At 42.4% G+C, this 24140-nt stretch overlaps 1 protein-coding gene across 5 annotated transcripts in view; it reads left to right on the forward strand.

Annotated features, from left to right (window-relative positions):
* The first annotated feature begins 15780 nt into the window (after window positions 1-15780).
* Window positions 15781-24140, forward strand: part of RBM33 (RNA binding motif protein 33) — a 102846-nt gene continuing 94486 nt past the window's right edge. For 4 of the 5 annotated variants that reach the window (XM_050970316.1, XM_050970318.1, XM_050970317.1 and 1 more), the window contains exon 1: window positions 15789-16026. In XM_050970316.1, coding sequence (XP_050826273.1) covers window positions 15999-16026 — 28 coding nt within the window. In that variant the 5' untranslated portion in view covers window positions 15789-15998. Of the gene's footprint in view, window positions 16027-24140 lie in introns of all 5 variants that reach the window. The other variant, XM_050970315.1, reaches the window with a different exon arrangement.

Here is a 24140-nt window from a genome sequence, read left to right on the forward strand (position 1 = left end):
GAAAAGAAGAGGGAGCTTCCTGGAGTGCTTTGTGCTGAGCCTATTTTGGGTTGCATAGCAGCTGATGGGCACTGTGGGCAGCATCCATGAGCTATAGCAACGCTTGGGGTGACAGTGGCAGCTGTGCCAGCCCTTGGATCAGTCCCCAAGCCCAGAAATGTAAAGACATCATGAAGCTGTTTTCCTCCCTTGTCTTGTGTTGAGCCTCCTGCGAGGCACGAGACAAAACCTGGCACTGGTGTCCTTCTTGATTTCTGCCAGCCAGAGCTTCCACACCCAGACACATCCAGCCCACAGAATTGGACCAATGTGTGTCAGAGAGCTCCTCTCACAGTCAGGACCACAACAAATTCCACATGGACGTCAGCTCTTGGAATAACTGCTGGAGCAAGACCAAACTGGTAGGCAGGAAGTTTAGGCTAACAAAGCCAGGCTTTCAAACTCGGAGAAGTTTGACAGTACCTGTAGCTTGCTGCAGAATATCCCTTTTGCTAAATTTAGGCAGTAATCAGCATTTTTGACCTATTCTCTTTGTAGGATGCCTGGCATGGTGCAAAAGAACTTTCTGGAATAATCTGTTCAACACAACTGCACAGCTGCTGTGCACACTTAAGGATACACCATGAGCTGGTGCTTGTGCAATCACTGACATTTGCTCTTGAGCTGATTTGTATTGTCAGTGTAAATATAAAGGTGAACAGGTTCTGGGAGGTACAATGCAAAGTCAGCACCACTGGTACCAGAGCAGGCAGCACAGGCCCATGACAGGCAGCAAACGTGCATTTCAGCACAGCTCCTGCTGGAGAGAGAGGAATGCAACCATCAGACCCTGGCTTCTGGCTAACTAAACATAAAATACTTGTCAACAAAAAAAAAAAAACAGTAAAATCAATCTGTTTTTTAAATGGCTGCCAAACCTGACGTAGCCAAAACATCAAGGAGGTGAAAGATGCTGCATTTTCCCCTGCAAATTTCTGCCTGCAGAGAGCACTTGGACACAGATCTCCCCACATTAACAAGGTCAGCAGGTCCCATCAAAGAGCAGGCTTTGCTCTGCAGCTGCAGCCTGACACCTGTCAGCTTAATCAGCTGGATTTGAAACCTTCCTCAAACCCACCACCTCCATCTGGGAGCAGGCAGCCCAAGCTGAGTTCAGGCTGGACTCACTCAGAGCCCAAGGCTGATTGATAAATGTGTTTCCTTCCACTGGCATCTGCCATCCGGCATCTACACTGAATAGACACAGCACTTTGCTGGTATGTCACAGGTCTGCTCCAAGGGCTCTCTGTTACTGCCACCACCCTGGGAGGTGACAACAGCAGCCAGGAGAACCAGTGAGCCTCAGCAGCAGAGCCCCTGCCATGCCTGCCATGGAGCTCTGACCAGGGAGAATCATGGTGAGGCTGGAATTGGAATTCTCATGGCAAAGCACCTGGGGTGAAATGACCTCACTGGAGACTTAGTCCAGGATTTCTGGATGATGCAGTAAAGCTGATTGTAATGCTAATTGTCTTACAGGACCTGAGCATGATGGTTGCAGGATCTGTCCCCTCCCCTTCAGGGAATTTGCATCCTGCTTTGAGTCATCAGTTAAAGTAGGATTTCACCAATTCCCAGTTGATTGTGTCACAGGAGTGTCACACACACACACACACACACACACACACACACACACACACACACACACACACACACCCCACATCTTCTCCAGAGAGTTCTAGAGCAAGGATTTTGGGGCTATGAGGAGGTTTGGGTGGCAGCTTGTGATGGCTTTAGCATTGGTTGCTGCAGTCACAGAATCACAGAACAGTCTGAGTTGGAAAGGACCCAGAAGGATCACTGAGTCCCACTCTTAAGAGAATGACCCACACAGGGATCGAGTCTGTGACCTTGTTAGCACCATGCCCTAACCAAGGGTGCTAATCTCAATTTTGCTCAGCTCTTATAAATTCTTATAATCCTTACAAATGCTCTCATAATAAGCATAGTCCCCTCATCCCATGGCAAAGGTGAATGATGCTTCCAAAATAACTTTAAATGCAGCAGGTTGAATGTGGCTGGGCTGTCTGGAGCTTTTGCACTATCTTATGCAATAGGACATTGCTCTTGCTTCTGTCTTTTGACTGACACTGGAAGGTTGAAAACACAAAGAAGAAATGGAACTTTCATTTTTTCACCCCTGCTTTGGAAAGACAGGAAATGAAGACTTCATTTCCATCAAGAGCTTCACTTCCCATTAAAGCCAAATCAAAGCATGCTTCCACAGTTGTCATGCTGAAATCAGACCACCTGAACAGTCAACAAGCAAAGACCCGTGCAGCCAGTTCTGCTCTTGTCCCTGGGATTGCCCAGGGATGTGGAGCAGGGACACTTGTCTCCCAAGACCCAGCTGCCACTGTTCTCCCTGGACAGCAGGACATGAAGTCACCGGTCTGGACAGCAGGTGCTTCACAGTACAGTATCCCTACAACCTTCTAGTCCTCTGGAGCCTCTCAGTTCATTCCCTTTTCTTGTTTTAAGCAATGAGAAAATGGTGGAAAACAGGTTTTTCCTAAGAGGCAGAACTAAAGATTGTTCCATATTATTAAGCTGATTTTTAATTGTCTGGGAGCTACTAAGAAGAATTTTCATGATGTTTTGTGGTTTGAGGTTGAAAAGTGTTCCTGTCTTGAAATATTTTGTCTAAGCTTAGTTTCTTTGTCTAAATAGATCAGTAAACTAATGTGTGACCCAAACATAATGACTTCCTTTTTAGATCTGTCAAAACTTCAAAGGAACATGTTCATTGCAGACTACAAACCTGTCCTAGAATATTCATTGAGATACTCTGCATCAGGAAACATATACATATTCATTAGCAGTTTTTATTTATCTTCAAAACACTACAGTTCTGAAAAAACAAATCAAACAGAAGTCTAAAAAGCCTTTGTGTTCAGCCAAGACTACTTGGGAAATGATTAGTATTACTGCAGTTGTACTGAGTAGACAGGGTTATTAATTAAGACATACTGGTTTGCTCTGGCGCACTCTATCCTCAGCAGAAGATCTGTCAAGTTACTGTGGTTTGTACAAAAGTTTTCTCCACATACCATTTCTCATGTTTTCTAAAACAAAAACATCTAGATTCCTCATGCTTTCAAATTTCTCAGGGCTCGTTTCACTGAAAGCAATGTCAAAAATCTTACCCACCACAATCTTAATAGACTCAATTTAGAAATGTATTTGCTACAATTTAAAAGCATCTTTCTGTTCGCTCAGTAAATAACCCCATAATTTGTTTTATGGGCCTTCGAGTCTGGGAACAACTGCCAGCAGTCTGTGTTCCGTGGAACAACAATCTTCTGGAGATTTGTGTTTGATTCGCCACAGAAATGAAATCTAACCTCCTAAGAGGGGAACAATGACCCAATAGTCCTGTATGAGGCTGAGAATTAGGGCAGAGGAATTCAGTTTTGCCATAACATCAAACTTCTTGTGTGATCTTGGACAACATCCTTGTGAAGGTCCATGCTGCTGTGCCTGGGAAGCAGCGTGACTGTGATGAATTGGTGTATCTGGAGCTGCACGTCACTGCTCTGCTCCTGGCTCCTGAGCCGGGTCCAAACAGCCATGCTGGTATCCCTACACTGACTGCATGGTAGCCCTGGGAGTATCTGTGGTCACAGACCCCAAAAGTCTAGAAAATGAGCTATGATTCCTGCCTCAGCAATTTCTGATGTAGCTCATATGTCTCTATAGACCCTTGATTCTCCTGTAGCATTTTATTCTTAATTTTAAAATGGTAATAATAGTAGCGAGGAGAGCCTGGCCACCCTCTTCTGGAGGTAACAAGAGTTCAGTGAGCTGGACCATTCATCCTGGGGACCAGAGGGTGACTTCTGATGTCTCCTCTTTACTGACACAGGTGTAGCCTTTCTCTTAATAGAATGACTCATTTGCTTTTTAAATAATGGTCCTGTGGTGAGTGGTGTGACCTGAGATTGTGCTGACTGAATAAATGGCCTGGGAATATGTCACAATAACACAGTACTGATGCCTAACAGAAGGAAATCTGTATTTTCCCTAAACCAAACTGCAAAGAAATATAACCAAATTTGATCCAGACTTCAATAAAAAGCAGTGCACAAAATATTTCTTCTGTTCCTTGAGCTAATTTTGCCAGTAGCTGCTCAAAGTAGAACTGCGTTCTGATTCCTAATCTTCCTCAAGTTCTGACCAAAGTGATGCTCTTTCGAGATCTTTGTGTTTCTTTCTCCTATTGAGATTAGGATCTGCCTTCTCCTAGCTTTTGTGAGAGTCCCCACCTCAAAGAACTCACAGACTAAACATACAAAGTAATAAGTTATTGAAAACACAGTAACGAGGATCATAAAGGAACAGAGGGGCAACTATGGGAAGTGAAATGGCCACAGTCACAGCACACCAACTCCACAGAAAGCAAGTTGTATGGTTAATGTCCTACAGTAGGCACAGCCATCTGAGCATTGCATGAAGGTGCTCTGAGATAAGCACAGCAACTCTTTACCCCTCACACACTCAACACACAGTCCAAGGCTGCAGAATGCACTGGCACGAGCCTCTTTTTTCAACTCCTATTTAAACTGGCCTTTCTTAAAAAGTATTCCACCTGGAAATTTCAGAGATAATACTTTGTCTGAAAAAATCATCAAATGCCTTCTGGAGATGGATTTTTTCATTCTTCCCTCAAAGTTAAGAAGAACATTTCAGTCACAATGGCAAATTTCAAAAGGTTTCATTGACATTCTTATCTTTTCTCTGACAAGTAGACATTACTGGATTCAGCCCAAATCCCTGTGTCCAGCAAAGCCTGAATTATCATCAGCAACCTGACATGACTATCTATTGCTTAAGTTCTGACGTGCTTAGCTGGGGATACATTTTCCTCTTTTTACAGGTTTTATAGTTCCTTACTTTTTTTATTTTTCAATTCCTTACTCCACAAGTCCTTCAACTCCTTTTCCTTCATTCAGGTTCTCTGTAAGAGACTTCTCATGCCCTGCATTAGGACAAACACAAAAGTGATACACCTTCAGCTTCTCTGAGTCTGCTTCTGAGCCTGGAAGTTCCCTCTGCAATAGAGGTCATCTCTGAATGTGAAAGCTTTAGCCTAGATGGATGCTGTCAAATACTCCATGGAAAATCATATGACTATTCCAATTAAGATGAGTAGTTTTCATATACCATCTAGCAGATGGAGCAAGACCTGATCTATGAATTTACCAAAAGGCTCTTGGCAAACATTAGGGGATTGTCTGTGCTGAGATAACGTGAAACTCTTCTACTCCAGTGGATTTGGGGTCAAGCAGTCAAAGCAAAGCAACCATGTGGAGCCCACCACAGAGTTTCCTACAGTGAGCAGCTCATTGGTTTCTTCAGGAGTCTACCAGGTGAGATGTTAAAGGTGCTAAAGATTTGTGCACACTCACACACATACACACAGATCAGTGCTTTGAAATAATGAAAGCATTTAAAATTCCTTTGGATGGTAATATTATGAAGAGTACACAACTTACATATGGAGGATGGGAAGAAAATAAAAGCAGAGGAAGGTGTTATGTCTTGAGGAAGATCATGGAAAAGGCTGGTAGCAAGACACAGAACACAAAGTAGATGTTCTGGCTGGGTTATTTGTTACAAGAAAAGACTGCCTCTCTTCTGACAGGGATCCCTCATCTTAGCATAATGCTGCAATAACTGCTACAGGGATCCCACAAACACAAGCAGCAGCCAGCCACCTTTTCCAGAATATAAACTCTAAGAAATTTTGGTAGGTGTCAAATGATCTCTTCCCCAGAACTCAGCACTAGCATATGGCTGTGACACATCATTGTATGTGTATCATGGCATTGTATCAGCAATACCTGGCAATGCTCTTTGAAAAAAATCTCTGGCATTAGATGGCCCATCCAGATGCACACAACTTCAAAACCAGTAATAACAAAGGTAACAGCTATAGAGTCACCCCTGGTGGACTGGACATTTCTATCAGAACTGTTTTACCTGCAGGCAATGTTTTTCCTTCAATTATTGTTTAAAGATTAAAGGACTTTTTCTTCCTTGTTTTCTCACATTATACAAGGTATTCTAATTACTGTTGGATGATGACTGTAATGTTAACAATATATAATTAACAAAATTTATGCCCATATTGACACCAAAATAAAACCTGAGATTGCACCACAGTACTGTGGTTTTATTATACTGTAAGTACAGTTTCAAACATAATAGGATTTATTCATTGCATATTTACTCTGCTGAAGTGAGCATAAATATGTAAATATCTAAGGCTTAAACTGGGAATTGCCTACTGCTGCTTTCAAGTCATGCAGCCCTCTCTGCACTCTAAATACAGGCTGACAGTAGAAACAGCAGAACTGTACTTCCAAGGAAAGTATTACAGATGGATCAACCTTGCATATCATTACCTTACCCCTGACTTCTAACACAGAATGACAGTGGACACACAGTTGTAGCTTTCACACTACTTTAATGGAACAACTACAGAGAGAAAGAGAGCACACATTGCTGACTGGGGCAGCTCCTGCTGGAGTGTGATTTCAAGGAAGAAATATCCATTTTTATAAGATACCATTCAAATGTACTAAGCAAAATAATTTTCATTTTTAAATACATGTAAGTGAAGGGGTGTTGGATTTGTTCACACATTGTCAGGGAAGAAGAAGACAGCAGAAGTGCCTGTGAGCAACACTCAGACAAAATCTTTTTCTGAATGAAATAAACATGAAGTGTGTGGTGGGAAAGTTATTCTGCTGAAGCCAGTGGATGCAGCTTCATTGGCTTCTCTGGAGTATGAGGCAGCAAAAACCTGTTTCAAAGACTTGCAGGCATGAGAGGTTACACTAATGTGAAGGAACTCCATGTGTGGTATATTAAAATGAAGGGACCCTACTTATAGCTTTCTCAGAGGCAGAAAGCTCAATCAGTTTTCAAAGCTGCAAATAAATAAATAAAAAGACACAGCAGAATTGTTCATGGGGCAATTACTGGAGGGTAGTTGGAGTGACAGTTTTGGAGCTGGAATTTCAGATCTAAGCAAATACCTGAGTGATCATATTTAGCTATGTACATATTTTAATTCACACCTTTCCACTCACTTATTGCCTCTGTGCCAGATAGTTTTTAAGAATGGGAATCAATTGCCCATAAAAGGTGTCATATTGTCAACAATGGAAATGAAATCCCCTGGTTCCTGAACATCAGGCTCAAAGCAGCACTACAAACTTCTGCTCACCACTGAGGCAATGTGCCTCTCGTGTAACCTGTAGGGTATCTCTCATTATAATTGCTACTCGGTCCTGGCTTGAATTGCTCCAAGCTCTTCTAATACAATCTGATCCCTTCAGACTCTGCTTTACTGCCCTTGTTCAAGCATGAAGAATTCAAGCTGGAACAGGTGCAGAGCAGGATGATTAACAATCTGGGGAACAGGGGGTCTTTCACAAGCAGAGCTGCCAACACTATCAATTTATGTGGTAGACAACTGCTTTGGGCAGTAACCTACTGGATTTCCAGTATGTGGCAGCTTAGGTTCTTGGATGCCTGGAAATTCAGGAGAATTTCACAGAGCATACACAAAGCAACTTGAGGTGGAACGAACAGTGAGTCTGATACGTCCCTGGTCCCAGAAGGGGCACAGAGTCAATTGGTGGTTGTCACTTCTGGACCAGCAAGGACAGAATGGTCCAAGGAAGGCTCTGTCCATGTACTGTGGTAAAGGCTGACTGATGTCTGGGCTTATATGGGGATGGGAATGAAAAACACTGGGAAGGAAGAAATGTCACCATGCTAAAAGATAGCATCAGCAGGGAAGAAAAAACAAGTATGGACTGGCCAGGGATACAGTCATACTGTAAACTGGAAGGTGCCAGGTAATTATGAGTGTACGGATGTTGCACAACAGCCTTCCTCCAAGGGGGGGAGGCAACAGCCCAGCTACTCCCAAAAAGAGCTTGAGCCTTTATGAAACAATTCTATTAAAAAAGTGTCTGTAACATTAGGGATTAAATCAGCTAAATCCAAAGATCCTGTCCTGTTTTCAACCATGCAGTGGCCCTTATGTGTGCCTTTCTCATAAAAAACATATGCTCCTCTCTCCTTTCTCTGGAATTTACTCTGTGTTTTTCTCTACTGAGCATTAGCAGTAGTACTGTTTTGTGTTTTCCAGTGTGTTATTTCCCAGTAGTATTATTTGCGTGTTTCCAGTGCCAGTTCTTTGCGTTAGCTTTAATTTCTTTATATGTTTTCTGCTTACATATCTTTACATCACATAGGTAAAGGACTAGCCATCATGGCAACACAGTCATTAAAAAAACTGTCTTTAAATTGTTTTTCTTCCATTTTTGTCTATTGTGAAATCACAATTTTTTCTAAACTTCACAACATAATCACAATTACAACTCTCTGAAATTGTCAACGAATGAATCTTTTTTATGGCCATGGGATCATAAAGTCACTGGAAAATCTCCTGGAAATCAGAGGATGAATTTCTACTTCATCTGAGAGCTGGTACCATGTGAATAAAAATGACATAAATCCTATTAATTTCACACAGTGAAGGCAATTGTTAACATTCCTCCCTAATACAACCTCCCTTACAAAAATCCATCTGAAACTTTAATACTAAGTAATGAAGAAAAACAACCTAAAACTTAAAAAAATAAGGTCTTTTCAATTAAAGATTTAAAAGCAGAAGGCACCTTATGTACCTTTTTCTTATCTTTCAGATAAAGACCTCTTGGGTAAGCTTGGTAAATCCTTATCTGCTAGATAAAGGGCCACTATGATGGGTCTTATCGCTTAATTAAATCCTAGTACTATGTACAATGAAGTCAATAATTTGTTATACAAGATAGCACTTCAACCTGTGCATTGGATAAAGCATCTCTATAGGTTCCCTGTACCTCAGCCCAATATAATGGGTCATGTTCCATAACCTGCTCCTGGGCTGCCAGGAATTCATTACAAAAAGGGGACCCAGCTTAACATGGACAGGCTGTGATAAATAAACCTGTTGGATCAAGTAGATAGATTAAAGTTCCCAAATCAAACTGATTTGATACATAAGCCCTAATTCTATCATTCTTCCTTGTAAGGAATTCAGCTGAATGTAAAAAATTTGTGGATTTTGGACCAAATAAAATACCGGTTCTGCTATTCACTGTATTGGGAAAATAGTATAACCAAAGTTAATGTTAGAAAGTGTTGCAAAACCTGTGGACCAAATGTAGCTACTGAAAGAAAAACATGATAAGGTCTAAATCCTGAGCATCTTTGTGTTCATTAAGGCTCACATCACTCATTACATTTGAATCCACACATATCAGGATGAAAAGAGAAACTGATCAATAACAGCTATAGCAACTATCACCACATATCATACTGGCAAGGTCTTCCTGAATGTAAAACCCAGTTCAAACGATTCAATTTTCCACACAAACATATTTGCATAAAGCAGTCTAATACTTGCAATGCTTCATTTCACTAATTGGCTTATTAGTAATGTGCTAGAGTGATTTGTTCCTGAGTCTGTTTGGCAACAACACTTTTGTACATATGGAAAACCCATAAAATCAGGTGCATTGTATCTCTGAGTCTTTGAAGGACCCCATTATAGCCTAAACCCATTACCCATTAGGCCCAGCAAACACAGAAATGGCATGGTTCTATAATACACTGAAGCTCTCCAAGCCAGGAGTCTTGCCCTGGTAAATGTGGAAAATGTTGGGAAATCTGCTACAGCACTAACCTTTCTCAGTTCTATAAAAATAGAGACTCTGTGGCTGGGACTTATTCCCCTTCACTTTGACCAAGAGAGGTCTCCCACAGCTAAGAGGCACCATTCAGCCCATCTAATGTAACTGAGTGAAGGAGGTTACACAACGAGCTTAGCTCTGACCTTTACACAGCCAGAGGCAGAGAACATTAATCCTCATCTTAGAAAAAAGCCCTGAGGAGTATCTGATCATGGAGCTACACCAAGCCTACAAGGCAAGATGTGTGTCCATGAAGGATGGGACATTAAAATTCTCAGTGCACAGTAAGACAAAAGGTCAAGATGAGGACATGGTTCATGCTGAAGATGCTGAGAGCTTTGGAGTGCATCTTTACTAATTTATGTCAATGATGTGCTCAGACCTGCACTCTCAATGTTAAGCAGAGACAATTCCTAGCCACTGGGATAAACCATAAACTGACTCTAGATTATGCCACTCCAAATCATCCCTATTAGGATTATTCTGTAAATTTAGCATTTCCACACATTTACAGGGTTTATTGCTATCACATTCTACTTTCATAAAGCTGAGGGTGCAAAAACTGCTTCCAGGAACGGCTGGTATTGACGCCAGGCTAAATATGCTCTAAGTTGCTTGAGCTGTGTGCAGGAGTTCCTGGATTTCACAGCTGGCTACTTCTAGCAAATTGTACTCCTTTCTGTGCATAGTCCCAGAGGATTTACCCATAAATGCATAGACCTAGTTCTTGCATGTCTGGCAAACTCTTCTTGTATGCTTGCCAAGTTTTAAAGGGCAAAGAATCAACAGCTGATAATTTATGCCAGGAACCTACAATGATCCAAACTCACCCCTGGTGTAATTCTGGTAAAGACAGCAGAGTTCCAGGGGAGAAGTTGTTGGCTTAGCAAAGCAAATTTTCACTGACATTTGAGGAATACACAGTATCAATTAAAGCAGAGCTAATTATTGCTACTATTATTTGCATTGCAGCAGTTCCCAGAGGCTTTTAACGGGATTATAGCCTTCTGGCACGAGGAGTTCTTAGGAACATGAGCTCGTATCTGGAAGTTCGTACATGACTGCTGACATTTGGTACCTGTGCACAGTGTTCAGTGGGGCTCCACAGAGCACTGTGCTTTGCTCACAGGTATGGGTCACGTCACAGGAATCTGAGCCACAGGAGCTCCTTGTGATGCCCTGAGGTTTGCCTAGAGCCATCACATGTCCTTCTGCTCTTTTACAGCCTGGCCTGTGTCCAGAGAAAGCAAGCTCTTCCCAAAGCTCAGCACTTGGGCAAGGCCAACAATGCTGTACATTGGCTCCTTGTCAGGAAGTCTTGGGAAACACTTCTAACTTTTATTTATTCCAATGTGTTTATCATGGGGTACCACTCCCTTTACCTAAGAATGGGGGATCTTAGACATTATCCACTACACTGAGTTATTCTTGAAAGGAAGGACTGCCTTACATTTGTCAACTTCACCCTGGTTCACGTGCCATTCCTGACACCAGATGGAATCCTGACAAAATCAAGCAAAGCTTAGTAAGATTTCCAGCATTCAGACTGAAAAAAAAAACTCAATTAGAAATAAAATACATGAAACATTTAACACTTGGATTTCCTTGGAGTTTCTTGATTTCTTTTCACTAGATTCCTAAAATATATTGCAAACACTGGGGTCCAGAGCACTACCCAGGCTTCTGAGTGCTGTTCTCTGTTCAGAACCCAAAGTACAGCCGAAACCTCCCTGCAGCCAGGTGGAGCTGGTAAAAATGTATATACATTTTACACTACAACAAGGTATGTGTTCTGTTGAGATTTTGATCTTTGGTGGTTGACCAGCTCTCTAGGGACTCCACACATGACACATCAATAACACACTTGACATATTGCTTGCTCAGGCCATTTCTCAGCCCACAAGCTCTCCTGTTCTTCACCCTTGCAGCTGCTTAAGGGGTCCCAGGGTCATGTTGCTCTGAAGAAGTTGCAGTTGAAATAAGATGCATCAAGTGGATTGCAGACTACAAGGCAGATAAGCTGCAACAAGGGGATAAATATGTACTAAGAAGGCAGGAGGGAACAGAAAGAAAAATTACAGTGAAACCAAAATTGGATACACATGAACACTGCCCAAAGCTCTGAAACTACAGTTAGTCATGGGGCTATAACATACTCAGAAATGTTTCTGTTCAAAGTTTATCACCAGTGTTTTTCATATACTTTGTTTTAATCCTCATACTGCTCTCTTCCCTTAAGTAAGACATTTATTAGTTTTTAAGTCTTTGCAATTTCCTAATCTGCCTCTGCCTTTCCAGGGACTGGCCTGGAAGGTGCTTTCCAAGGGAAAGCACCTTTCACCTGTGTCTCTCTTTCAAGAGGTATTGCTGCCTCCTATGATTGCTGTCACTGCCAACAGGTCATAGATCAGGACCACTGACACCTAATAGAGAGCAAATTTGCTTTTGCACCCCTCATTTGTATATTTTAAATCCAAAATTTCCTGTCAGGTGCAACAGAACATTTGCTGCGTCACAGGATATTGCTGAAATAACCCAAGAACTGTTGAGTGTCTGGTTTGGAGGACTTTACCCAGACAGGTTTAACTTTGGATGGAAGATGTCAGGTGTCACTGAGAGGTTCAGCACAAGGAGGTTATGAGCCAAACCCAGACTGGATCATTCATCTGGCCCAGCCTGCCACGCTGTGAAAACTCAGTCTGGTTTTGCCAGACTAGAAGGCAAGCACACAAAGAGGTAACTGTGGTTCAAAAGTAAGTAAAAAGTATATTTTGTCTATGGAATTATGAACCATTTGCTGCTGATAAAACTGTTCTAAACACCCTCATATTAATTCCAAGTGTTTCATGGAACTAAACTTGGAAGGTTGCTGTACTGGATTTCTGACTGATTTTTAACCATTCTAGAGTACAAAAATAAATAATGAATTAAGTATAAAAAAGATTTTTCAAAATATTATTTCTGCTCCAGAAATAAGTTACAAATTATTTTTAAAAGAAAATGCTAACATCCAAACCCACTGTAAATAAAGTGATAATGACTATTACTGCAGAAATGGGTTAATGTAGAGAAGTTAGGACACAACAATTTTTACTGAAAGGTTTAAAATAAGAAATCCAAGGCAGGAAACGCAAAGCAACCTGCTCCAGTAATGCAGTGAATGCAGAACCAGGATTATTGGATCTTGAATTCTCTCTCTTGTCATTTACTTCATCCCCTTGCAAGACAAGCTGTTGCATTCCTGACTGCAACAGGATTCGCTTGAAAGATGCAGAGGCAAATATGCTATTTATGCAGAACTTCCAAAAGTATTCTTTAAACTGATGACGGTTAATTCACATACAATAATTTTAATTCATGGGTTCCAGAAGCCGTGTGTTAACTCACTGAAAAGACACGAGCACATTTGCATTTATAGCATGATGTAGGTAGTGCATAGAAAAAGTTGGAGCTTTTTATACAGAATCTAGATTTTCTGGAATTTGAAAATTCATACAAAGTTCTGAGTGAAGATGAATAGAGTCACCACACCTGTCTCTGTCATTACTATTTAGGTCCCTGTTTAACACCTGCTGAAGTTCAGACATTTGGGAATGGCCACTTTTTTGTACCAGAGCTGTGCAAAGTGGCTGAAGTGTTTATATATGACCAAAATAATAGATAAGTGTCCTGCTATTCTTCTTTAACATTGAATTGGTCTGTTAAGAAAACGGTAAATTGGCTTCTGTTTGGACTGTCAGTCAAAACCATTTGCTAATAAAATGGGCAAAAATATAGAGCATAAAATATCCATAAAATGTACTCTTCTACATATCTGAATTCCACAAAGCTGCCCACTGTTAATGTTTAACAATTTCCCACCATCAAACAAAAGATATACAGAGAATTTTGACAGGAGAGTTGTGAATTGTAACACGCGGCAGCTGAGTCTGGCTGAGTTGCCCCACCCAGCCTTTAAAGGGTCCAGGAAACTCCTTCCCTTGCCAGGAAACCCTTTTGTACTGCAAACCAGCTTCAGGAAAGAAAGATCAGTACCAAGAAGCAATTGGTGAACTCCTGGCCCCTCACTGAAATCCTCGTGGGTTTTTACCATTGGTAGTTGTTGTATTCACTTATCACCCCCATGTCAGGCAGTCAGAGCTGGACTGACAAACTACACATTAAATGATCAGCAAGCATCACCTACTGATAGCCTGTTTCCCACATTAAAGCAGAATCTGGCAGTGAGTTTGTAGGAATACATAAAGAATAAACCTCTATCTGTATGGTTGTGAAGAAAACCTGAAAAATGAGATCAAATGCAATGTAGAGACAAGTCTGCAGGGAGCACAGAACAAAGTGACATGAGAACTTCCCTATTCTCCTAGCGAGGGTTTAATCAGATAACGCTGATAATTTAAATACTAACATTGTTAATTATTTCCATGAGGACTTGTCCACCTGGGAAAGTTTTGCCGTTTACTTGAACTAGTCTTGTTATAGTAGGCTCCATTAAATTGTTTTAGGTCAGATTTGGTTTCCTTATGAGTAGTATAACCTAGAAGTTTGTTTTATAACATGACATAATTTTATTTTGCATTTAACATGGTCTGTGCAAAAGTCTGGATTTCCCTACTAAAACTTGGAGAAGTCAGGAAGGAAAAGTCAAAAGGAAAACTTTTTGGTAATTACTTTTCTGATCAGTGATCCAAACTGATATACTCAGCAGCCACAGTGAGTCCTTTGAAAATGGGAGGGGGGCAAGTAGCCAAGCAGGAGGGCAGTGCTTGGAGTGCCAGCAGGAAGAGAGCTGCAGCTTGCAGTGAACTAAACTGAGCGTGTTGTAACTGTGAACTGTGAAGGGAGATGAACTCAGGTGAGGTTTGAGCGGGGGAATCACAAACCACATGATCTGAACTTCTTCACTTCAATTAATACACACGTTAACTTCCTTGCATGCCCAAGCCTTGAAAGATGGGGGACCACACATCTACCAAACACACCTGGAGCCATCCCCTTCATGGTGTATTTAACTCATTAACTCATGAGGATTTTTATCACCCAACAGGCAGCTGAACTCGGCGGTTCAAGCTGGACCTGTGACTCCTAAAGTCTCAATACAGCCCCTGAGTGCAGCTCTGGGACCCTCCATTCAGGAAGGACATTGGACCTGCTGAAGCGGCCCCACAGAAAGGAAACAGAGCCGGTGCAGGGTCTGGAGCACAAGAATGACAAGGAGCAGCTGAGGGAGCTGGGGGTGTTCAGCCTGGAGAAAAGGAGACTTAGACCTTATCACTCTTTACAACCACCTGAAAGGAGGGTGTGATCAGCGGAGAGCTGATCTCATTTCTAAGGCAACCTGCGATAGGACAAGAGGAAGTAGTCTTAAACTGCAGCAGGGGAAGTTTAGGTGGGACAAAATGTGCGATTAGAGATTGGAATGGGCTGCCCAGGAAGACAAAATGTGCAATTAGAGATTGGAATGGGCTGCCCAGGGTGGTGGAGGAGTGGAGTCACCGTTCCTGGAAACGTTTAAGGAAAGACTGGACGTGGCGCTCAGTGCAGCGCTGTAATTGCTATGCTGCTGTTCCGTCACGGGCTGGCCTCGATGATCTCAGAGGTCTTTCCCAACCTAACTGAGCCCGTGATTCAGTGCGGGCCGCGCATTTCAGCGGTGGTACGAGGAGTTACCCACGTCCGCAAGAGACACGTGAGGGAGTCTCTCCCTCCCATTTCCCCTGTCTGTGCAGGCCAAGGAAGCCTGCACCAGCTCAGCCGCCCCACACGCAGCCGAGAGAGCAAACCCAGCCCGCATTGTGGCATGCCCCGCCCCGGCCGCCATTCCGCCCTCACACCGCCCCCGCGCACGCGCCACGCCCGCCCCGCCGCCGCGCACGCGCGCCGCCCTCCCGCTCCGCGCACGCGCCGGGGGCGCCGGCGTGACCAACCAGCGGCGCGCGCCGCCCGCCCGCCCCCGCCGCGGAGGGAGGGCCCGAGGTCCGCCGCCGTCCCAGCATGCAGCGCGGCGGCGACAGCGGTGGCGGCCGCCATGTCGTGCTAGTTTGTTGTTCTCCGGCGGCGGGAGCGGGGTCCGCCGGGCGCTGAATCCGAGCCCTTCCCGGCCCCTCGCCCGAATCCTTCGCCGCGGCACCGGCACCCGCCGCTCCGGCGGGCGGCACCGCGGCGCTGCCGCGACCCGCCGCCGCCTGGGCCGGGCGAGGAGCCATGGCTGCCGCGCTGGGAGGAGGCGCAGGTGGGTGCTCGGGGCCGCGCCCGGGGGAGCGGGGCCGGCTCGGGGCGGCGCGGCCGGCAGGCTGCGGGGACCGCGGGCTCCTGAAGGGCCCGCCCGGGGCGGAGACGCTGCTGCGGGCCCGGCTGGAGGCGGCGCGTCCCGCGTGGTCGGGACTGGGGGGCGCGGATCGGGGGAGCGGGAGCGGCCCTGGCACCGCGGAGTCCCGGGAGCGCCGCTCGGGTCCTGGGGGCCGGAGATGGGAGGGAGGGGCTGCGGCCGCTCGGCGGGGCAGGGCCCGTAGAGACAGCGGCCTCGCCGCGGGTGCGGGGCCGTCGGGGGACGTGGGTGGGTTTTATTGAAAGACATTCATAGGATCACCAGGATCATTTAGGTTGGAAAACATTTCTTAGATCATCCAGCCCAACCTAGGGCCATACACCACCGTATCAACTAAACCACAGTACTAAGTGCCACGTCCAGTCTTCCTCTAAACACCTCTTAGGGATGGTTGGTATTTTTTCACATAGTTTTTACATGTACAGGTGTGTGGCTTGAGTAGCACGTCTTTAATCTGCGATGTAGTTATAATTTATTTTATAGACTATCTAGAAGTAGAGGATCTCACTTGAGTAGTGTAAAATGAAGTCAGTGTTTGACTCCAAGATTCTCAGGTGTTCGTTCCACTGTGCTTCTGCATGAATACGGATACTTCTACATGCAGAATTTTAATAGACAGCTCTGTAGTTCAGATTAAGCAAACTTTAAAATGAGAATATTTGGTTGGGTGATTAAAAGAAAGTCTTTCAGGGCTCTCTCCGGAGTCTTCAGGAGACATGCAGTTAAAAAGACTTGTGTGTTTCTGTTCTTGCTTTCATTAGGAGTAGCAGTTTTTATAAAGACTGATCAGAGTGGTCAGTTAACCCACTTGTCCTTGTCTGTACAAAAGTTTTTGGTGATTTAGTCTCTGTAAGTTGTTGTCTAGGAGGAGAGGGGTGGTTGGTTCAGTACTTACTCAAGTGAGGGGTCTGACTGTGCTCCATGGTTGTTTTGATGGGTAACAAGACATATAACAATAATTACATTTTTATGCGAAGTCTTGCCATACATAAAGGTAAATGTTACAAAGAAATTCCCAAATTTAGGAGTTGAGTTTGGGAAGAAGGCTAGGAAGGACAGCACTACTGGTAAAACAGCAAATAGTTTAATACCTTGGGCGTTGTTATAATACTATTAAATATTCTGCAATATTGGAGTTACTTTTCAAAAGTCCTTGTGCTAATTTCTGTGGTTCAGGTCTGTGGTTCCACTTGTGATGTAGAAGTAAGGTTGCCATTCATGTACTAGATGGAAGTTTTAGTTTTTGTGGTATTGTGAGGATAGAGTAATTTAAGGAAAGTTTCACTTTTGAAGCATTTTGGTTCTCATGTTTAAAACCACTTCAAGTTGAATGTACATGCTTTCATGTGCTGCAGCAGACACTTTCAACAAAGAGGTGAAACTGCCATTTCAAGGCTGATTTTTGTTGTTGTGGAGTTCCATTTGTGTCCAAGGGTGAATTGGGATCCCTTTATTTTAAGTGGGTACAAGCAGTTGTTTGTTCAGCGTTCACACTGTGCTCATCAGGAAATGGTGGCCACTTAAATATGATCCCTGCCCCATCTAGACAGTGTTTGTTTACTCTTGGTGCAACACTTGCTGAATGGAGGAACCCACAGGTCACACACTTATGTGGTCCATGTGACTACTCAGGGAAAATTCCTGGTTGGGGTTGTTTTAAAACCCAGTCAAAAAAACTTAGAACTTAGAAAAATGGAATATGCAGCTGGTTTTGGGAGGGGACTGCAATCTAAAGTCCGTGGTGGTAGCATGTGAAAGAAGCCCCAAACTAAGTGATTTTGGTCATTTAAAATTTTAACTGTAGAAGCTAATGTTTGGGATTTAGTTTTTGAATTTTTGGGGTGAGGAAAAGACTTCAAAATATGGGCATAACAGCACACCACTGTTTTCTTAAAAAGAAAAAAAAAGACTAATGATTGGTAAAATAGTACAAAATAAGTATTTGGAGTATAAATTAGTGTTAATTTGACATTGTAACATAACAGCTGACAAAATTAGATAGCTTTGGTTTTGAAGATGCAGATTAAAGTTCACATCCTCTGTAAGGGTATGCTACAGGACTGAGAATGAAATGTGGAATGTCTGTGTTGGCTGAACATTTAAATGTTTTTGATGGAAGGAAGGTGATGTGTCTTTTGGACAGCATTTATGGACTCATTGCTCATTTATAGTTTTTAAAGCTTTGGGGAAAAACTGGTGTGATTCTTTAGAATAAATCGTTCACAAGTACTTTTGTGACCAGATGTGTTGGTGCAGCAAAGCTTTCTAAGGATGAAGGTTAAGGCTCTTTTGGTGTTGGCTTTCACAAACTAGAAAGTTTTGAAGTGATGGTCTGTGAGGTCTCTGGGAGTAATTCACAGTTGCATAATAGTTTGCAAATTCTTTAGCTAATCAACCTGATCCAGCCTGCTTGAAGTTGTAGAATGGCTGCATGTTGAAACATGAAAAGTTGAGGTGGGTGTGCTAGTGATGAGGGACCTTGAGGGCTCCTAGTTGCTCATTGATAAGGCGCTGCTTCCCAAACTTTGTTCCAATTTTACATACAAAACCAGAACCAGAGAGAAGACTGAATATTGAGTAACATGATCTTAAACAGTGAGTACAGAGGATGGAGGCTATCTCTTCACAAGGATCCATACAGAGCAGGCAAAGGACAGTGGCTACAAATTGCACCAGGAGAGGCTTTACTTGCTGCAAGAAAGACTCTTTTAACAGGGAGGATAATCAGTTGCTGGAAAAATTTCCTCAGGGACATGATGGAACCTCTGTTACAGGAGGCTTTTGGGGTATGTTTGGACATGGTGCTAGATAAATTATCTCCTCTAGGCTCCCTTTTTCATGGGAGACAAGGTGCTGTTGGAGGGTTCCTTCAAACCTGGACTATTACACGGTTTAATGATCATATAGGGTAACAACCATTTTGTATAAATGCTGAATTTTTTTTCTTGATATTTATCTTGATATTTCTGGAGTCAGTGTGCAGCTGATATTAGTCTCATTTAGGGAGAGATGGTTACAGGTTAAACAACAAACCATGTTCAAAACAAAGCAAGGAGAATCTTTTCATTGTCTGCCATACTGCAGTAAGGGAAAATTATTGTAAATTTTCTTTTCGGATTAGTTTACTTCTGATGAACATCAGTGGTCTGGAAGACTTTGGGTGGAGATGTGTTGGGGTTGTGAGTCATGACATGAGATGGGGTGGAGGAGGAGTTGGAGAGGGTCCCATTGACAGATGTGTTCCTTCCTGCTGGAAGTCCTGCATGGAGAGTAGCAGAATGGGTGTTTCTTTACCTCTGAGGCTGTCAGCAGCTTCATTTCATTTGAGCATGTCTGAGGTCTGCTGTTGCACTCTCAGCAATGTCAGGGTTTTAAAAGCCTCTTGTGAAGCGGTTGATAAAAAGTGGAGCAAAACTGATCCTGCTAGCACAGCATGTGTGGTACATTCTGTGTGTGGTGGATCACTGTCCAAGGATGCAGTAGAAGTTGTCCAGGGTGACAAATTCACTTGAACTTGTGCTTCAGGCTATTCAGCAGTGGCCTCCAGGGACTGGAAATAGATTCTGCATTTGTGCCTAGGTGATGCACACATTAAAACTTCTCCAAGTCTTAGAGGTCTAAAGATTTTACAGTTCATGAAATAATATGCTCAGGGTGTACCAAGAACCAGTGCACTTGTGTTGTATGTAGCATTGTACTAAGAGCTAGCGCCAAAAACCAGTCCTACTTCAGTGTGCTTGAGGCAGGGAGATGTCCTTTAAACACAGCAATGTTTAATCTCTGCTTTTTTGACAAGGTCTCACTCTTCTCAATGTCTTCTCTTTTCAGGTCATCTGAAATAAACATAGCCTTAGTATCAGTTGTTTTTACAAAAGCCAGGCCAAGCTTTTTTGTATCAAATACTAAACCTCAGATTTTAGATCACATAGAATTTGTTGTCAGATTATTTAAGAGGATGGCTGTCACAGTCTTGACCAAAAAAACTCCAAGTGACATGATTCATCCTGTTATGTTGTGCTGTAGTGCAGCCTCAGTTTTAACTATAACTTTTGCTTGCTGTGAAAGATACTGGAGAGTTTCTGGAGAGTTGCAGTTTCTCATCAGTGTCCAAATCCATTTGGGAACCAAGCACATGTGGATTTCATTTAAGCTCTCAGTTTTCCTTCACTGCTTTTTTAATACAAAGACTATGGCACTTTTGGTTTTCCAAAGCAAATTTATTTTCTAGTTCAATCAGACTTCAATTTTTTTTTTTTTTTTGCGACTTGGTGGTTTTGGGTTTAGATGTAGTTTATTAATTTAAAAAGAAAAGGAAGAGGAGGCCCTGTTTCTTTCAAGCATTGATTAGAAAATTTGAATTCCAGACAGCATAGCATAATTAGTTCTGATTTTGCATACTGCTAGTGACTTGCTTTGCATACAAACTCTATTAAAAAAAGTTGATTATAAGAAGATAAAAATCATTTCTCTCCTGTAGAACTTTCTTTTTGGTTTATTTATTTGAGGAAGCTAAATTTTGTCTACAGAAATAATTGGGAAACAAAACATGAAGTACACTAATGGAGGAACGTGTTAGGCAGTTATTAGGTTGTTATACTTAGTCACCAAGTACTTAAAGCTTCTATGAGTAATTGTTTACCACTATCAAGGCTGTCTGGTGTCTGTCCCTGAACAGATAAACTAAACTGTTTGTGTTTGAGTGTGGTGTATTTATGCATAATGTGGTAGTAAGACTGAATGGTTTTTGTCATGGTGTAGAAATGTTGATTATTTTGTAGTAAGTGGGACTGAATTTGTAGTGGGCTTCATGAAGTGTTGGGTTTGTGGCACACACTTGGATTCAGAAATTCCTGTTGACCTCATGGTTTTTTTCCTGCCAGATGCTGTCAGGATTTGTTACCAGAAGTTTTTGTTAAACTGTTTTTTATAGTACAGTTACATTGCCAGCTGTGCTACAGACAATGTACAGGTTTCATGAGGTTGCTCATGAAACCTGTTATTTTGTGTTGTATGGCAAGAGATACCAAAATTCAGTTCACTGTTTAGCTGTTTTTACATGGTGTACTCAGGTGTGGAAAATCAAGTTTTCACAATTCCTATGTGTTGTGTAACCTTTAACAATGAAAATATGAAGAAAATTATTTTGTAGAAATATGTTATTACATAAAGACAATCTGGTAAAATGTTTTTAAGCTGGAGTCTTGCTCTTGAAATGTTGCCAAGTTGTCATGTTTAGTGTTTTGAATGGGATAGAGCAAGATGGCCTTGTTATATTCAGTATTGTTTGAAGAACAGAGAAATTGTGTTTTTCATGTGGTAAATGACCTTTTCTCCTCTAATTTTCTGTTATTTTCTTTTTTTTTTTTTTTCTTTTACTAGCTCCCTTACCTATCAAAGAATCATGCTGGGTTTATTTTTATTTTGCCCCAAAGCAGTGAGTTTTAGCTACTTCTTTGAGAGACCTGTCGGATAAAGAGTATGTAGGACTTTTTTATCCATTGAGTTATAGGATCATTGTGGCATCTCCATCTTGTTTTCAATCAGGAGAAGTCTTCAGTGCCTAAAATGACAATAGGCTTTGTGTTTGTGAAAGTGTAATGCTGAAGCAAACCAGAACACAGAATTTTGAAGTGTACAGGTTTGTGAGATAGCACCTGGTTAGTGTTCCAGAAAGCTTTTAGGTGTAGGTCTGGGAGGACTAAAAATGCAGTTGTCAAATGTTTTCCTTACTCCAGAAGTCTTGGCCATGTCACTGCAGTAAAATACTCCATCGTAGCAACAGTTGCTATGTGTGACTACCTTTTTAGGCTCTTAGTACCATTTTAAGATGTTAAGAGCTCTGCAGTGTTCTGCTGATTCACCTCCTACGCTTGTGAGACTTGACTGTGCAGCTTAAGACTTCCATTTTACACAAAAAAAATTAGTGAGGACTTTATTGAAGGGGTGTCCACAGAGTTAGAAACTGCCATCAGCACAGCCAGAGAAGAAACGAAGCTTGTATTTTGTGGATTTCTGGTGTGGATGATCTGTTCTCATAGAACAGGAAAAAAGATACCAGTTTTAACCATATAACCTAAAACCAGAACTTAATCTGTATAGAACAACTTGCATCACTGCTTGTGCAGCACCAGAGTAAATATCAATAAAATAGGAACCTTTTAGTGTGGGGCCTGTTGTATTTGCTGGGAGATGCCTCAATGAAAGCAGAATGAAGCATTTGACTCCGTGTTCTCAGAAGGCTAATGTATTACTCTATAATGCTATATTATATTAAAGAATATTATACTAAACTCTACTAAAGAAGGGATACTTACTAAGTGCTAAAAAGATAATAATGAAAACTTGTGACTCTTTCCAGAGTCTGGACACAGCTTGGCCCTGATTGGCCAGAGAGTCAAAACAACTGACTCCTGAATCCAATGAAACAATCACCTGTGGGTAAACAATCTCCAAACACATCCCACATGTGAGCACAGCACAAGAGAAGCAAGTGGGATAATATTATTTTCCTTTTCTCTGAGACTTCTCAGCTTCCCAGGAGAAAAATCCTGGGCAAAGGGATTTTTCAGAGAATGTAAATGCCACGGGGGCCCAAGTATGTTTGTGTTTATTGTGCTTCACAGCTGGCCTTGCATGGCAGGCTGGTCTGACAAATCAGCCAGCATTGGTCCATCTCTGCAGCATCCTGAAACTTCCCTGCCACCTTAGGAAGAGCCAAGTGGTGGATTGCTTTGGTTTTCCCTCTAAAACTGGCCTGTTCTGCTTCCTTACTCAGGTACTGCTTTTTTTGGTGTTGGATAGGTCTCCCTTGGTTTGCTGTGGAGTTTTTTTTGTTTTATTACTAGTTTTGCCTGGAAATCGGAAGGGGCTTAATGTGTTTAGTGATCATCTATCAGCATCTTCCACCTGGTACCCAGCTGATGCACAAACATCATCTTGATGAGCTTTGCTGGAGGAGGAACCGTGGCCAGTGCCTGGCGTGTCTTAGCAACAGTTGCTGTGTACGACTGCTGGAAGAGATACAGAACTTCTTCCCTGCCATAGGCATTTGAATGCTTTAAAACCTTATTCTCATGGATTTCCACCATCTATTTTTTTCCTACTATCTTCCACACAGTAATACTGAGAATTATTAGAAAAAAATTAAACTTTGGCTGTTGTTCTCAGTGGTTGTGAACTCTGCTGGTGCTGAATGGTTTTATTTCTGTACAAGTTAATGTTTTACAGGCATTTAACCACCCGTGACACCAACATTGACTTAGAAGTTTCTCAAGGAGAAGCAGCTATAAATGTTACGTTGATTGTTGTTTACTGGTATTTTACAATGTTGTTGCCTAGACAGGTCAAAGAAAAATAAATGTCTGTGTGGTTTCAGAAATGGAGAGAAAGTGATGCCTCATGAGAACTGTTAGGTATTACAGCACATTGCAGGTGCTAGGCCTGAGTCCATTTCAGAGCTGCTGTCTCACAAATAAAGCTGGCACAGAAGGCTGTTTGTAGGTGTGTAACTGTTGTGACCTCCTTTTTTAAAGGAAAGGTACAACCTGCTCTGGGCTCTTACAGTCCTTAATGTCAAAATGGCATAATTTGTAACATTCATTGTCAGTGTCCGCTGTCACAGAACAAATAAGCATAAGAAAGGAAAGCTGTCTCCTTCTGTCCCAAAGATCTTTATATCATGTGTGTTGAGATGGGGAGAGAAGAGATGAGAACAGGGAGGTGAAGGGGATGTGTGGAGCAGTTCTTGCAAGGTGTGATCACTACAGGCAAATGGACCAGTCATTTTTGAAGATTTTGTTTGCATCCCAAGAGGGCACTTGGGAAAAGAGCTTTGCTTAATGTGATTCAGCTCTGAGTTTTGGTGGAAGTTGCTCATAAGTAAGGAATGAGATGTGAGAAATTTGGAGGGGTTGGAAGGGCTGGAGCATGGAGGTTCATGATGCTGGCTGAATGGTGAGAATTCAGGTCCACACTTGCCAGGTTCAGAAACTTGGGCTATTTTTTGCTGTAATTTCTTC

The sequence above is a fragment of the Serinus canaria genome, chromosome 2, assembly GCF_022539315.1.
Source record: "Serinus canaria isolate serCan28SL12 chromosome 2, serCan2020, whole genome shotgun sequence".
Taxonomy (NCBI): Eukaryota; Metazoa; Chordata; class Aves; order Passeriformes; family Fringillidae; genus Serinus; species Serinus canaria.